Here is a 14,062-nt window from a genome sequence, read left to right as displayed (position 1 = left end):
GGGCTCAGGTTTCTCACCTGACATGTTCCTTCCTTCCTCCTTCATTCAGCAGATACATACTGAGCTCCTCCTCCACGCCAGGCATGGCTCTAGGCCCCAGGCTGAATAATGCAAACTTGTTTTCTGCTTGCACTAAGCTTGAGTCTTCTTTTCATCAAATCAGCTCAGTTTCACAAGGAGGAAAAGGGAGTCCTCAGGTGTGCATATTTGTTAGGATGCTTTTGTGATAAGTAACAGAAAACAACTCAAACCAGTTTAAAAATTAGATTCCTTGGCTCACGTATCCAAAACCCCCGCAGGCAGGTTGGGCTCAGGCCGTCAGTCAGAGGCTGACCAGGGCTCTGCTCTGGTCGTTTCCTGGGCTTCCCTCCGTCACACTCCCCTGTGTCATCTGGCTTCCCTGTGGCTCTTCCACTTTCATACTGGGAATCACGCATGTCACCCAGAAGGCACTGCTTTCCCCTCCATCTTCATCAGAAGTCCTGGGCTTTCTCTGACCAGACCATCTTAGGTCACAAGTCCAGGACTGGGTAGGGGTAGGGTGGGGGGTGGGGGAACCACGAGCTGACTGGGTTAGAGCACTCAGGGGCCACCGTCAGAGGTGGGGCTCAGTCCCACCCAGGGTCACTCCCTAGGCATCTACAAAGCTGGGGAGGGTAAACGGTAGCCAGAAACACGGTCACCAAACTGTGCTTGTCCCCTTGGGAAGGAGGCTGCCAGTAGAGGCCATCTGAAACTTTTTCCTGACTAAAGCCATCCCTTGGATCTGCCCAGGCTGGATGGGGCTCGAGGGTGGGGGGGTTGGTAACAGCCCCTCAGTGTCTCCTCAGAGCCAGCAAGGCTCGGGGTCTTACTAATCAAAGCTGAAGTTTACTGAACACTGTGTGCTCACCTCAAAATGCTCCTCACCCTTGGACACATTTAATCCTCCCAACCACCCCCAGGGGTGGAATTGTGTAATAGGAGCTGGGGCTGGTGAGCACAGATCCTGTTGAGGAGGGGGTTGGGGTCAAAATGACCTAAGGGACACTCATTGATGTCCTGCAGGGTAAAAAAGCTGGCTAGGTGCAGACAGGGTGGGACAGGTGTTCCAGGCAGAAAGAACAGCATGTGTCAAAGCCCAGAAACCTGACAGCGTGGGTGCCTGGCTCCAGACCTCCTGAGACTGGTGAAGACCCCACACTCATTCGCTAATGTACTTAGTGCCTGGCTGACCAGATGAGCTGAATCCTGCGGTAAGGGGCCTGACGCATTGAGAGGGTCACCTCCATCTGCCGGGCCACCTGGCCACATCTCCATGGTTGGGGCAGGGGGCAGGGATGGAAAGACCCCTCGGGACCACCTGGCCCAAGACCCAGATTCAGGCGGCTGCAAGGTCGCCGCGTAACTTAAAGGCGAGAAGCGGCCTACGGTGGAAAGAGGCGCAGGAAGTCGGCACCGAGAAGGTGCTGGACCAGCCGGGGTCAGAGCCCGTTTCGGAGTGAGGACACCGGTGGCGGGCCAGCTGCCGGGGCTACGCCTTACTGCCCACACCCGCACTCTGGCGCCCAGTGGGCATCAACTCGCGAACGAAGGTGTGGTTCCCGCGCGGCTGGGGCCCGTGCGCGCTGCCCCGCTCTGGTTCCAGCCCAGTCAGTGCGCCCCGATCCGAGCCTCCGTTTCCCGGTACGCTAGGGGGCGAGGGGCGAGCGCCTGGATGCCCCGGCTCCGGCAGCCCCAACCCGGGGGGGGGGGGTGTGGGCGGAACCTGGGCGCTCCCGGACGCCCGGGCCCCGCCCCGTCACCGCGGGGCTGAGCCGGGAGGCCCCGCCCCCCGCCCACGAGGAAGTGGCCGCGCAGCGCGGGGCCCAGAGCCGGTTCGGCGCGTCGACTGCCCAGAGTCCGCGGCCGCGGCGCCCCGAGGTGAGGGGGCGCAGGGGGCGGCCGGGAGGTGGGGGTCGTGGTGGAGGGGCGCGGGGATGAGAAAGGGCGCGGGGAGGGGGCGCGTGCAGGTGGGGAGAACGGTGGGGATCCCCCGAGGAGATGGGGCGAAGGGAACTCGGGGATGGGAAAGGGCACGAGGGGCTCTCCTGGAGGGGAGGGGACGCGCGGGGCACCGTGTGCGGGCACCCTCCTCCCGGCCAGGGAAGCACGACGATCCCCGCACTCTGCGCCCTCGGGGCGCCCAGGCCTGCGCGTCCGCCTCCCCCCCGCCTGCCCCTTCTCCCGGCCTACGCCCTCCCTCCGCACCCCCAACTCTGCCCTGCCGTCGGTGTCCCCCGTTATTTAGGGCCGCGAGGGCCCCACGCCCAGGCCACTTCCCCTCCATCCTCCAGCCTTCCGGGTTGCTCCTGCCGGGAAATGAGCTGGCGCCCCCGCCCGCCTCGCCCCTCCCTCCCCCCGGCCGCCGCGCCCTCCACCAGCCCGCCTCTGGCCCCCGGAGCCAGACCCGAGGGGTCGGGTCCTGGGAGGGGTTGGCCGGGGTCGGGGACGCGCCCTCTGAGGTCTCGGGCGCTGGACCGGAGTGATCCGAACGGCCCCTCCCTTGCCGGCGGCGCGGGGACAGCGGCCAGGGCCGGGGCAGGGCCGGGACCGTGATACAGTAATAACTGGCGTGAAGCAGCGGGCGCTAGCCTAGTGCGGACGCGGAGGTTATGCCAGGCTGTTCCCAGGCTCCTCCAATCTGGCGGGCAGTGCTACCCGGTGGTTAAGAGAACCCAAGGCCGGTGAGGTCTCCGGGACAAGACGCTGGGAAGAGGGCCAGCTCTTTCCTTCACTGGCCACTGACCTTAGCAAGGCATCTAGGGGCCTCAACTTTGCTTCTCTGGAAAATGGGAAACTTTCAAGTTGCTAGGCTTAGATGTGATCATGTGTGTAAGACATTTGGCAATGTGCCAGGCGCACACACGCTAAATGTTCAGTTACCGGCCTTGCTGCTATTGTAAGGCCTGCCAACATTTATCAAAGTGTCCAGGTGAACCTAACCTCTGAGATTTGGGGTCAGAATCCCAGGCTGTGCCGTTTAGGAGCTGGGTGACTTTGAGCAAAGCTTGGTTTTTGTCTGTTTCCTCCTGTACAAAACAAAGGTTAAAACAAATACCAGAAAACTTCTTACTTAGGCTTGTTTTAGGAGGTATAAGAGAATGTATGTCAAAGTCCTGGACAAATTCTGAGCATTTATAGATGCCAAGTAAGTGAATTAATTACATGCGCTGTTTGTATGTAAGCGACATAGTGATGTTAACATGTTGGGATGAGATCTACTTCTCTTTCCATATTTGTAGTCACCTGCATTTTTCTACCCCATCATCATTATAAAGGGGGTTATTTTGAACATGTTTTCTTAAAAAAAAATGTTGGCGGCTGCTTTATTAGCAACAAATTGAGTTTATGCCACCAAAGAGTGTTAACAATTTGTTAAGTTCCTGTTCATGTTATTCTATTGTTTGTTCCCACCCAGTTGGTTGGGTTGAATGTTATCACCAATGTGATAAAGCTCTTCGGAAGGCTGAGTACATTGGCAACAAATGAGAATTTCTCCATAGTGCTGCCAGCATTGAGTTTTATGTTTTGGGGTTTTGTTTTGCTTGGATTATTTTAGCTGGTGCTTTATGGTGTTGTGATTCTTCTCAAGTTTCTTAACTTGACTTTGCCTGGTTTGTAAGGTCTCAGGAGCAGAGTTGGGGGAAAGGGGTTGGCTGGTCTGTTTGGGGTGACAAGGGCTGTTCCGCACACAACAGGAAGTTGAGTAACAGCTTAGCACGTGTGCAAAATGGCTTGCTAGAAGCTCCCTCAGGCGCCTGAGCTGGGTGGGGACTTCCCTGAGTGCCTATAGAGCAGAGATCCTCGCTCCAGGCAGCTCCTGCGTGGTTTAGCCTCAAACACAGCCAAACCTCTGGAGTCAAGAAAGGCTTGGCTGGCAGAGCTTCTCTGAAAGCAAGAAAGAACGTACAGACGATGCCTCGTTCAGCCCCAGACTTTTCTGGATAGAGATGTGAGAGGAACATTGGTTGAGGGCACCAAACCAGTAAAAAAAGAGTTAGAATTTGAAGCCAGCGTGTGAGGAAGGGACACCAGGCCTGAGACCCTTAGCTTTGCCTGGCTTGTTTTGCTTTGGAAGGGAGCTGTAGTTCCCCTGAATCCTCAGAGAGGACCCTGTAGATGGAAGATTTCTATGCTTTTCTGCTCATTAACTCCATCAGGAAAAAACTTGAGCATATACTCCCCAATAAATATTTACAAACAGTAGACATGTGCCACTGAAATAATTCGCTGTATTCCTTATAGAACACCTCCAAAATGTGAAGAAAAAAAAGGATGTGATTCATTCATTCAACCACATTCAAGAAATATTTATTGGGGAGTGTATAGCTCAGTGGTAGGGTGCATGCTTAGCATGTATGAGGTCCTGAGTTCAATCCCCAGTACCTCCATTAAAAAGTATAATTTAAAAAAATCAAAAGAGCTAATTACCTCCTCCCAAAGAAATAAGTAAAAAAATAAAATTAAAAAAAAATTTTTTAAAGAAAAAAAAAGAAACACTGAGCACCTACTATGTGCCAGGCACTCTAATTGGTCCTGGGGATACCCCTGTGAACAAAACTGATTCTCTGATCCCCATCCCCGGTGCATGGCACCCCCTGCATGGAGACCCATGCCCCACTTTGGAAACCCAAGGCCCCTCCCAGCCATCGTGCTCTCTGTGCCCTCGCACCCCCAGCCCTGGGTGATGCTCCGTCTATTCAGCCTGAGCACCCAGTGCCAGCCACAAGGGAAGTGCTCCTGGGAGCACAGAGATCCTGGCTCCAGGCTGGTGGGAAGGGGGCACGGTGGGGGTGGGGGGAGTAGGCACTGCACTATCGGCACACTTGGGCAGAGCAGCCCTGGTTGCAGTTTACTCAGCGGGGTGGCTGGCTGGCAGTGTTGGGCACCCCTAGCTACCCTTCCTGCCTTTGGTAGGGCGGAGGTTGTCCTGGGAATTATTAAGTCATAGCTCCTGTGACAAGGTGGCCTGGTGTGAAGGCTGCTTCCCTGAGTCTGTCCCACGGAATGATCCATGAGCTAGGAGGCTAGAACCTGAGGCTGCAGTGGCTGCAGAAGCCACACCCCTCTCTGGGCTCCCACTTCCTCATTTGTAACTTGTGGGGGTGGGAAGTCAGAACTGAGGCTCTGCTGGTTTCAACTGCTTTGCAGAAGTTATGAAAAAGTTATAAAAAGGGGAAACACATCTTCCTGTCTCCCACTCCTTTCACCCATCCCCCCTCCTCCCTTTAAGGTGTTGGTCAGTCAGTAGACTAGGGAGTACTTCTGTCTGAATTTATACTAAAGTGTGATTGGCTGATAGATGTGGTCTGAACCTCCCTCCCTACCTGTCCCACTGTGCTGTGGCCATCTTTAACAACTCTTCCCTCTCCAGTGTGGGGCTGCCATCCTCAGCAGACCCAACCTCTCCATCTTCACAGCCTGGAACTCAGAAGCATCACTAGATGGGCTTTTACAGCCCAGCCCACACATCTGAACACTTACTCACCAAGACCCTGTGAGGAGCAGAGATTCCTGGCCACATAGCGAGTCTGTGACAGTTGGAGTTGGGAAGTTGGATTCTGCTCCTGGCCAAGTCTAGGGTCCAGGGACCTTTTGGGTGGCAACTGTAGGGCTCCTTCCTTCTGGGCCACTTAGGCTGAAGGACAGGGTGGGGGTGGTTGGCCTACCCTGGAGCCCAGGGGCCAAGAAGAACCTGGCTGGCATTGGGAAGTGGGCTTCTGGCCTTGGCATGCTCTCCCCACCCTTGGTAACCTTGGGAGATGGGGGTGGGCAGATCAGCACAGCAGGATAGACAGGCCTGGTGCTGCCTGTCCCGAGTCTTGTCATCTGTGGACATGGGTGACCCTCTGCCCAGCCCAGCCCAGATGTCCCGGAAGCGCTCGGGGAAGCCCCATCGGGCCTGCTGCCCTGGGCCCAGGGCTCTGAGGTGCCGTTTCCGGGGCCTCTGCTTTACACAAAGAGGCCTTGTAAGGAGAGAGAGGCTGGGAGGCAGTTGCCGGGGGAGTGGTGTGCCTGTGTGTGCAAGGCCGAGCACACATGTGCAGCTGGGAATAGTGTGCTTGTGTGTGTACAAGGCCGCACGTGAGTACGTGTGTCCACTTTCTCCTTCTCGGCAGATGTGGCCCGAGGTCCCTACTCGGTGCCGTGCTCTGGGCCCCGGGGACCAGATGCAGTCCCTGCCCTGGACATGCATGTGTGTGCGCACATGACCGGGCAGCTTTAGGAGCTGTCCAGGACTTCCTGCTGTAAATTAAAGCAGGTGGTTTGCATCTGGGCTGAGCAGGAGGTGGGCAGGCCAGACAGGGCCCACCACACAGCTGGCTGGGGGGCAGGAAGCCAGGCCCGGTGGGATCTGTGGTGCGACCTGGGGCAGACGGGTTGTGAGTCCCAGAGTCCCCGCTGTACAGTGAATGGGCCACACTGCAGCTGGGCCCTGGAGCCTGGGCCTGGACCCATGCTGTTCCTCCCAGAGGGGCCTTGGTAGAGACCCCCAGAGAGAGACCCCAGGGCACCTGGCAGCTGTGTGGGTGACCCCAGCCTGAATACCAGCTTCCAGGCAGGCAGGGCTCAGCCTTCCTGGGGTCCGTCCACCGGATACAAGCCTGCCAGTCTGGTGGGGGAGGCAGCCAAGTTCCTGGTGACCGCCCCCCGTCCCTGGGAGCCGTGTGACTCTAGGCAGGTGGCTTCCCCCTGCTGACCCTCAGCCTCCACATCTGTGGTGCTGTGACCCCTGAGCGTTCCCATCGAGAACACAAGAGTGCTCAGAGCTGGTGGGAGAGGAGCACCCAGGAAATGTTGCATGGCTTGCTTTCTTTTTTTTTTTTTGGTTTACATTTTTAAAAACAACTTACCCTCCTGGGCACTAATGGTCATGAACAATTGTGTTCATCAAATATTTGTTGAGCACCTACTGTGTGCCCAACATTTAGGCCCTGGGGGTAGAAACGTGAACAAGATAGTCAAAAATCAGGGGGAGAGAAAAACAGGCAGAATAAGTGTGCACAATGTATGTGCAATACTGATTATCTGTGGAGAAAATAAACAGGGACACGGGAGGGGGTGCTGGGTGGGGCCCGCGGCTGCCTGGTTCAGAAGGCAGGCCAGACACAGGCAGGCATGAATGGCATTGGTGAGGACTGGAGCCATGCCAGCTTCTGGAGGAAGAGCTCCAAAGGCGGAGGGAACAGCCAGGGTGAAGACCTGAGGCTCGTGTGCCCGAGGACCGGCCCCTGGTCTGGCTGGGAGGCCCACTCCTAACGGGTGAAGCATGCTGGGTGTCATCACGTCCATTAGGGACCAAGAGCTGACATTTCATGAACACCTACTACGTGCCAGGCGTAGTATATCGTCTTACTTCACCCTCTACACCTTTGGGGGCAGGATTCTTATTCCCATTTTGCAGATGCAGCAAAAATGAGGTTCAGAGAGGGTGAGTAACATGCCCAGGGTCACAGCTGGTGAGCAGTGCTGCGGGGCTCCAACCCTGGGTCCTTGTGACTCTGGGAAGCTGAGTCATGGTGGGGGCTGGGGAGGGTGGGATGGGGAGAGAATGGGTTTGAGGAAGTGGTGTTCACTTTGGGTCTTTTCGGAGTAGGACTTTGCTGAATAGACCGGGGGCGGGGGGGATTTGATGGCTCAGAGAGAATAACATGCCACTGTGAAATGTGGACAGAACTGGCCTTGAAGGCACATCAGGCTTGGCCTTCCCTGCAGAGGGAACAGCATGTGCAAAGGCCAGGAGGCCCGGCATGCTCCAGGCATGGAGACTGGCTGTGGGCTACAAGTTTAGCACAAAGAACAACAGCCGGAGAGAAAGTGGGTGGCCTGAGAGGGCAGTTGCTGGGAGGAGCCAGTCCAGGGCCGCGGGGCCGAAATGAGCAGAGCTGGGTGAGGAGGGGTGAGAGTGACAGGGAGGCTGCCCGTGACGGGCCTTGGGTGTGCACCTGCCCCACCTCGGGCCTAGGGGGCTCCTCTGAAGGTCAGTGGCCGGGGAGGAGGCGAGGGATGTACTGGGGCTGAGCTGGGGGCGGGGAGGGCCAGCACATGCATGCTGGGCACCACTCTCGGGTTCTGAATTTGTTTCATTTCACCCTTACCCCATCCTTCTGGGTTGCTGGTGGAGTGACTGGTAGGTGGCCTTCACCTATAAGGAAACTGAGGCACAGATGATGAGTGAAGGCCTGTCTGGGACAGGGTCCCAGCACACCCGACTCGCTGTGGTGGCTTCACCGACACCCATTCCCCCAGCTCCCCACCCCACCCTTTGTTTAGTTCTTGAGCCTCTGAGACCTCCCATGAGAGCTGCCGTTTTAGGAGGGGAGACTGAGGCCCCAGGAGGGAAACAAGGCACCAGGCCAGAATTGAGGCCAGAACTGGGAGGCCAGGGTGGCCCCTGCTGCTGTCCGGCAAGGCCGGCTGGCCAGTGGGGCCGGGCGGGGCTGACCTGGGTTCCCTCCCCATCTTGGGCACAGGAGCGGAGCGGCCATGGCCTATCACAGCTTCCTGGTGGAGCCCATCAGCTGCCACGCCTGGAACAAGGACCGCTCCCGTGAGTGCCTCCCCCACCATGGCGCGAGCAGGGAGCGGACCTGAGTAGGAGCACCCAGGCAAGCGGGCCTAGGGAGTGGAGGCCAGAGTGCAGCTCATCACGCCAGGTCCTGCTGTGGGTGCCCGGACCCAGGGGGGCACGACAGCAGGGCCTGCGCTCAGGCTCACAGGCCGGGAGAGGGCTTAGGGACAGGAAATGTCGCCTGTGGTGGTGGGCAGCGTAACGAGCTCTGGAGAGACACACAGGGTGAGGGGAAAGCGATGGAGGCAGAGGCACTGGTTTAGAAAAGATGGCGAGGGAAGGCCTTTGTTGGGGGGAGGTGGCATTTGCATGGAGACCCAGAGGAGGTGAGGGGTCCAGCCGAGGGGTCCAGCCGAGGGGGGCCAGGGCAGATGCAGAGGCCCAGGGGAGGGAGAGCCGGGTGCTCTCAGGAGCAGTAAGGAGGCCGGGGCTGGAGCTGCGGAGCAGGGCAGCAGCGGGGGAGGGGAGAGCTCCCAGAGGCCACAAGACTGGTCCGGGGGCACAGGGGGCGATGGCTGCAGGTGGAGGTTGGCTCCTGGGGAGATGATACAAGGGCGTCCAGCAGGGCCACGGGGGCACCCCCGAAGCAGAGGAGGAGAGCCTGTGGAGGGTGGTCCAGGTAGGGAGTGTGGCGGGAGGAGTGGGGAGCCTGGGTGCACACTTCCCACGCCAGCCCGTCTCCCTGCAGAAATCGCCATCTGCCCCAACAACCATGAGGTGCACATCTACGAGAAGAGCGGGAGCAAGTGGGTCCAGGTGCATGAGCTCAAGGAGCACAACGGGCAGGTGACAGGTAGGCCTGACTGGCTGGAGTCACCCTCCTGAAAGGAGGCGGAGGGGGCAGGGCAGGGCTGGCCAGGGCCATCCACCTACTCACTGTTAGGACAGTTCGGGCTGCAAGTAACACAACTCTGATTCAAAGTGGCTTAAGTTAAAAAGGGATTACCTTGGTTTGTATTACTGAAAAAGTCAAGAGTTTGAAGGCTTTAGGAAAGGCTTGATCCAGCAGCTCAGCATTACCCATTTCTTTTATGCTTGATGGTAGGTGGGAAAGCTGTAACACCCCCAGTGAGCTCTAGCTGCACCCCCAGAAGTAGCTCTCATCCGGATTGTGGCCTCTCAGCCCCTCCTGTGTGGACACTGTAGGGCCACCTCTGTGAGTAACTGCAGCCTAGTGGCTCCTCCCCACCCTACAGGCATCGACTGGGCCCCCGAGAGTAACCGCATCGTGACCTGCGGCACAGACCGCAACGCCTACGTGTGGACGCTGAAGGGCCGCACGTGGAAGCCCACGCTCGTCATCCTGCGCATCAACCGCGCCGCCCGCTGTGTGCGCTGGGCCCCCCAGGAGAACAAGTTCGCTGTGGGCAGTGGCTCCCGCGTCATCTCCATCTGCTATTTTGAGCAGGAAAATGACTGGTGGGTGCCTGGGCAGAACCCAAGTGGGCTGGAAGGACCCCAGGGCTGCAGACCAACAGGTAGTGGGACTAGAAGGTCCCAGAAAGCACTGGACAGGGTGACAGTCCCTCTGTCCCCCCGCCCAGGTGGGTGTGCAAGCACATCAAGAAGCCCATCCGCTCCACCGTCCTCAGCCTGGACTGGCACCCCAACAACGTGCTCCTGGCCGCTGGCTCCTGCGACTTCAAGTGCCGGTGAGGGGGGTGGCTCTGCCATCAACCCAGGAACAAGGACTGGAGGGAGGGTGGAGGAGAGCCCTGTCCTGGGTGCCCCACATCCTGCCTTCCAGACCAGTTCTGCTGCCAGCAGGGTGACCTGAGGCCTCAGTTGACCTTGTGAGGTTTTGTTCCTTGAAGGGTCATCCCTGGGTCCTGTCTCCAGCCTCTGGGGAGTCTTCACAGGACATGCCCCTAACACCTCTTCACATCAGCAAGCATTCTTTCTGCGGCCCTCCTGTCCTGCCTCATTAGTACCTCCTACCCCTTCAGCTTCCTGGCTTCTATCCTGGGTGTACTTTTTCACACTGAGGTATAAATGACTGATAGGCTGGAACAAACCCTGCTTCATTATCTCAAGGCCTGAAACACAGAGTCTCCAGTTGCCATTGGCTGCTGGTCACTTCTGGGCCCAGCACCCCAAGTCTCCCAAGGCCTCCAGCTCCCAGCTGCAGGCAGACGGCCTGGGTTTCTGAATCTCCCTTGGGAAACGAGGCCCCACCAGGCACCAGAGGCCCCAGGCACAGAGAGGATGACATTCTGATGAGGCTCACTGGTGGGTGGGGAGCTGGCTTGTTCCCACCCTGATCTATCAGGTGACCCCTGGCTGTCTGGGTTACTGTGTGAGAGCGGTGAGCAGGAGAGCTGACAGGAGTGGGGACAGGGTTGGTTCAAGGTGCAGTGCAGGAGGGAGGAGGAGCATCCTAGGGGCTGGTGTGGAGTGTAGTGGCCAGCATGAGGGGGACCAGGACACCCCCTGGGGGCCGTGTCAGCCATGGACGGTAGTCATCTGGTGAGGGCCCTGAGGACCCCAGGAGCCCTCAGGACTCCTAGCTGGGAGACCTTCTGGCCCTACTCCATTGCACAAAGTGGGCACCAAGGCCCAGACTTGTCAGAGCGTAAAGATGCAGGTCATGAAAAGCCGGCTCTGGCTTCACCAGGCCCGTTTGGGAGAGGGAGTCCTTTGTTGGGCCTGTCCCAAGCCCCCCAGTCACCTCCATTTTTTGCGTCCCCGGCAGGATCTTCTCAGCCTACATCAAGGAGGTGGAGGAGCGGCCAGCACCCACCCCGTGGGGCTCCAAGATGCCCTTCGGGGAGCTGATGTTCGAGTCCAGCAGCAGCTGTGGCTGGGTGCACGGTGTCTGCTTTTCAGCCAGCGGTAGCCGTGTGGCCTGGGTCAGCCACGACAGCACCGTGTGCCTGGCTGATGCCGACAAGAAGATGGCGTGAGTACAGGCCACCCAGGTACGGGGCAACCGTGGCACCGAGCAGGCGGGTGGCTGATGTTCCTCTCTCACGCAGTGTTGCGACGCTGGCCTCGGAAACGCTGCCGCTGCTAGCCCTCACCTTCATCACGGAGAACAGCCTGGTGGCAGCGGTAAGCAGGGAGGGGAGGGGAGCAGCGGCCAGTGGCAGCAGGTCTTCCTCCCAGGGAGCCCCAGGGTGCCCAGGCAGCTCTCACCTTGTCCCCCTCCCTCCCACCCACCCACCCATCCATGTCTGTTGGTCAGAATAAGTTGGGTTACGCTGCAGTAACAAAACCCTCAGCTGCAGGGGCTTCATACAGTAAAGGTTTATTTCTTGCTCACTTTGAATGTCCAGCGGGGGTGCTGTGACGGGGGCTCTGCTTGGTGCAGATGGAGGCTTGGTCTCCAACATACTCCCCCACTGCATGGAGTCAGGAGGGAGATGGGAACGTGCCCTGGACCCTAACGTTTCTGCTTACGTTTTACCGGCCAGTGGAAATGGCAGGGCCACACCTCACTCAGAGAACCGGTACTGGTAAGGAGGGTGCAGTCTGACCCTGCGTCCGGAAGGGCACCACTCTCCCGCCCTCCTCCTGTGCACCTGGCTGTCAAGTCTCTTTTCGGGCCTCAGCAAACCTAATGGGGTCCCTGAGGGGGATCCGGCATGCTCAGCCTAGAGCAACGTCCAGCTGTGGCTGTCCCCTAGCTGGCATCGGTTTCTCAGTAGATCTACCGAAGTCCACAGCCACTAAATTCTTGGCCAGATACCCATCAGCGCGCCTCCCCTTCGGCCTCGGTTTCCCTATGCGGAAGATGGCGGTGCTGTGCCTGCTCCAGGCTGGCGCTCCAATGCACCCAAATGCACCCCACCTGCCACAGGGCCATGACTGCTTCCCAGTGCTATTTACCTATGACGGCGCCGCGGGGACGCTGAGCTTCGGTGGGCGGCTGGACGTGCCCAAGCAAAGCTCGCAGCGCGGCCTGACGGCCCGTGAGCGCTTCCAGAACCTCGACAAGAAGGCGAGCTCGGAGGGCAGCGCGGCGGCGGGCGCGGGCCTGGACTCGCTGCACAAGAACAGCGTCAGGTGAGCGCGGGCCTAGGGGCGGGGTGGGCGGGGCCTGGAGGGTGGGCTCCACCCACACCTCGCAGCGTCTGGGTGGGGCCCCGTCTTCAGAAGCTGGTCAGTTTCTTTAGGCTGTGCAAAAATAGTATCAGGTCGGGGCAGAGCAGCAGCCTCACTGCATTTTTAGGACAAGACGGCCATACGGGGCCGTCGTAGGGTTGGGGGCTGCGGTCTTCACGGACAGGGCCAGAGCCGAAGAGGGTCTAGTGCTAGAACCTGGCGGGCAAGGGCAGAACTGAGGGTCTCGCAGCAGCCTCTCTGAGGGTCCAGAGCGAGGGACCTCCCAAATCCTGCGAGCCCCCGGTGCCCACCCCACGGCCAGTCAGAGGAAGAAGTGTGGCAGGACTGGGCTGGGTAAATCCTGTGGCTGCCTGGTCCAGTGTCCTCAGACTGGGCCCCTCTGTCCAGCTTCGAAGTCTTCCCAGCCCCGTCTTTTGCTGCTTTTCCTCACCCTGCTGTGCTGCTGTCACTCCAGACACATGTCCTCCAGGCCCTGCCCAGCCTGTGTGTCCCCTTTTGCGCTGTGCACCTTGCACAGTACTGCACGGGCCCCATCCTCTGTTACCCGTCACAGCCCGCCTCCCGGGCTCTCCTTGCTGGACACACATACCCAGGCTGCACGTCTTACTACAGAGGGCTCCCCCAGAAGTTGGGGAGCTCCTGGAGGACAGGGTGGGCTGGAGCCCAGCATGGGCACAGGCTGGGATCTGTAAAGCCCTCATCCTCTCTGCAGCCAGATCTCAGTGCTCAGTGGGGGAAAGGCCAAGTGCTCACAGTTCTGCACCACAGGCATGGACGGTGGCATGAGCATCTGGGATGTAAAGGTGAGGCTGGCCCCACCCCGGCTCCCCACAGGGGCCCTCCCCCACCACCCTGTCCTCGCTGGATGCCTCCAGCAGAGCACATCATTAGGATGAGGTAGGGGAGGAGGGCAGCCCCTGGGCACCTTTAAGGCAGGGATTCAAACCCATGTCTGCCTAACCCCAAAGACCAGGTTCTCTGTCCTGGGCAAGGCTGGGGCGGGGGCGAGTGTGGGCCAGGCCCTTGAGGGACAGCTGAGAACCAGCCCGTCTGTTCTGCTTGTGCCCTTCCAGAGCTTGGAGTCAGCCTTGAAGGACCTTAAGATCAAATGACCTGTGAGGAGTCTGGCCCTCATCCCATCTGCTGAGGGAGGGGTTAGGGAGGCTAAGGGTCGCTTTGCTGAATGTTTCTAGGGTACCAGTTCAGGTCCCCATGGGGGCTGCTCCCTCAGGAGGGGAGAGGGGAGGGGTGGGGGGCTCTTCTTACCTATTGAAGAACAACTGCCTTTTTCTTAAGGAAATGCTTTCATTATTGTTTAAAAAAAAAAAAAAGTCCCCAAAGCACTCTGCTGGTCATGAATCGCTTCAGAATGTTGGAGGTAATAAAAATGCAGCTGTAGACATG

General features: G+C 58.6%; 1 protein-coding gene across 1 annotated transcript; it reads left to right on the top strand.

Moving 5' to 3' along the window:
- The first annotated feature begins 1,817 nt into the window (after nucleotides 1-1,817).
- ARPC1B (actin related protein 2/3 complex subunit 1B) lies at nucleotides 1,818-14,058 on the top strand. The gene is made up of 10 exons (XM_072943303.1): nucleotides 1,818-1,902; nucleotides 8,496-8,572; nucleotides 9,282-9,386; nucleotides 9,790-10,012; nucleotides 10,138-10,245; nucleotides 11,286-11,492; nucleotides 11,569-11,644; nucleotides 12,393-12,598; nucleotides 13,371-13,461; nucleotides 13,732-14,058. The coding sequence occupies exons 2-10, from the start codon at nucleotides 8,509-8,511 to the stop codon at nucleotides 13,768-13,770; spliced, it is 1,119 nt and encodes a 372-aa protein (XP_072799404.1). The 5' UTR covers nucleotides 1,818-1,902; nucleotides 8,496-8,508; the 3' UTR covers nucleotides 13,771-14,058.
- The last annotated feature ends 4 nt before the right edge of the window (nucleotides 14,059-14,062 follow it).

The sequence above is a fragment of the Vicugna pacos genome, chromosome 18 (assembly GCF_048564905.1).
Source record: "Vicugna pacos chromosome 18, VicPac4, whole genome shotgun sequence".
NCBI classification, from domain to species: Eukaryota; Metazoa; Chordata; class Mammalia; order Artiodactyla; family Camelidae; genus Vicugna; species Vicugna pacos.
Note: the sequence above shows the minus strand (reverse complement) of the source record. Positions and strands in the feature narration are given on the sequence as shown.

What these genes read in the sequence shown, in the direction of transcription:
- ARPC1B (XM_072943303.1), top strand. Translation starts at nt 8,509, where the DNA reads ATGGCCTATCACAGCTTCCTGGTGGAGCCCATCAGCTGCCACGCCTGG. An exon ending in TCCTGCGACTTCAAGTGCCG is followed by an intron (nt 10,246 to 11,285) that starts GTGAGGGGGGTG and finishes CGTCCCCGGCAG; the next exon opens with GATCTTCTCAGCCTACATCA. An exon ending in AGAACAGCCTGGTGGCAGCG is followed by an intron (nt 11,645 to 12,392) that starts GTAAGCAGGGAG and finishes CACCTGCCACAG; the next exon opens with GGCCATGACTGCTTCCCAGT.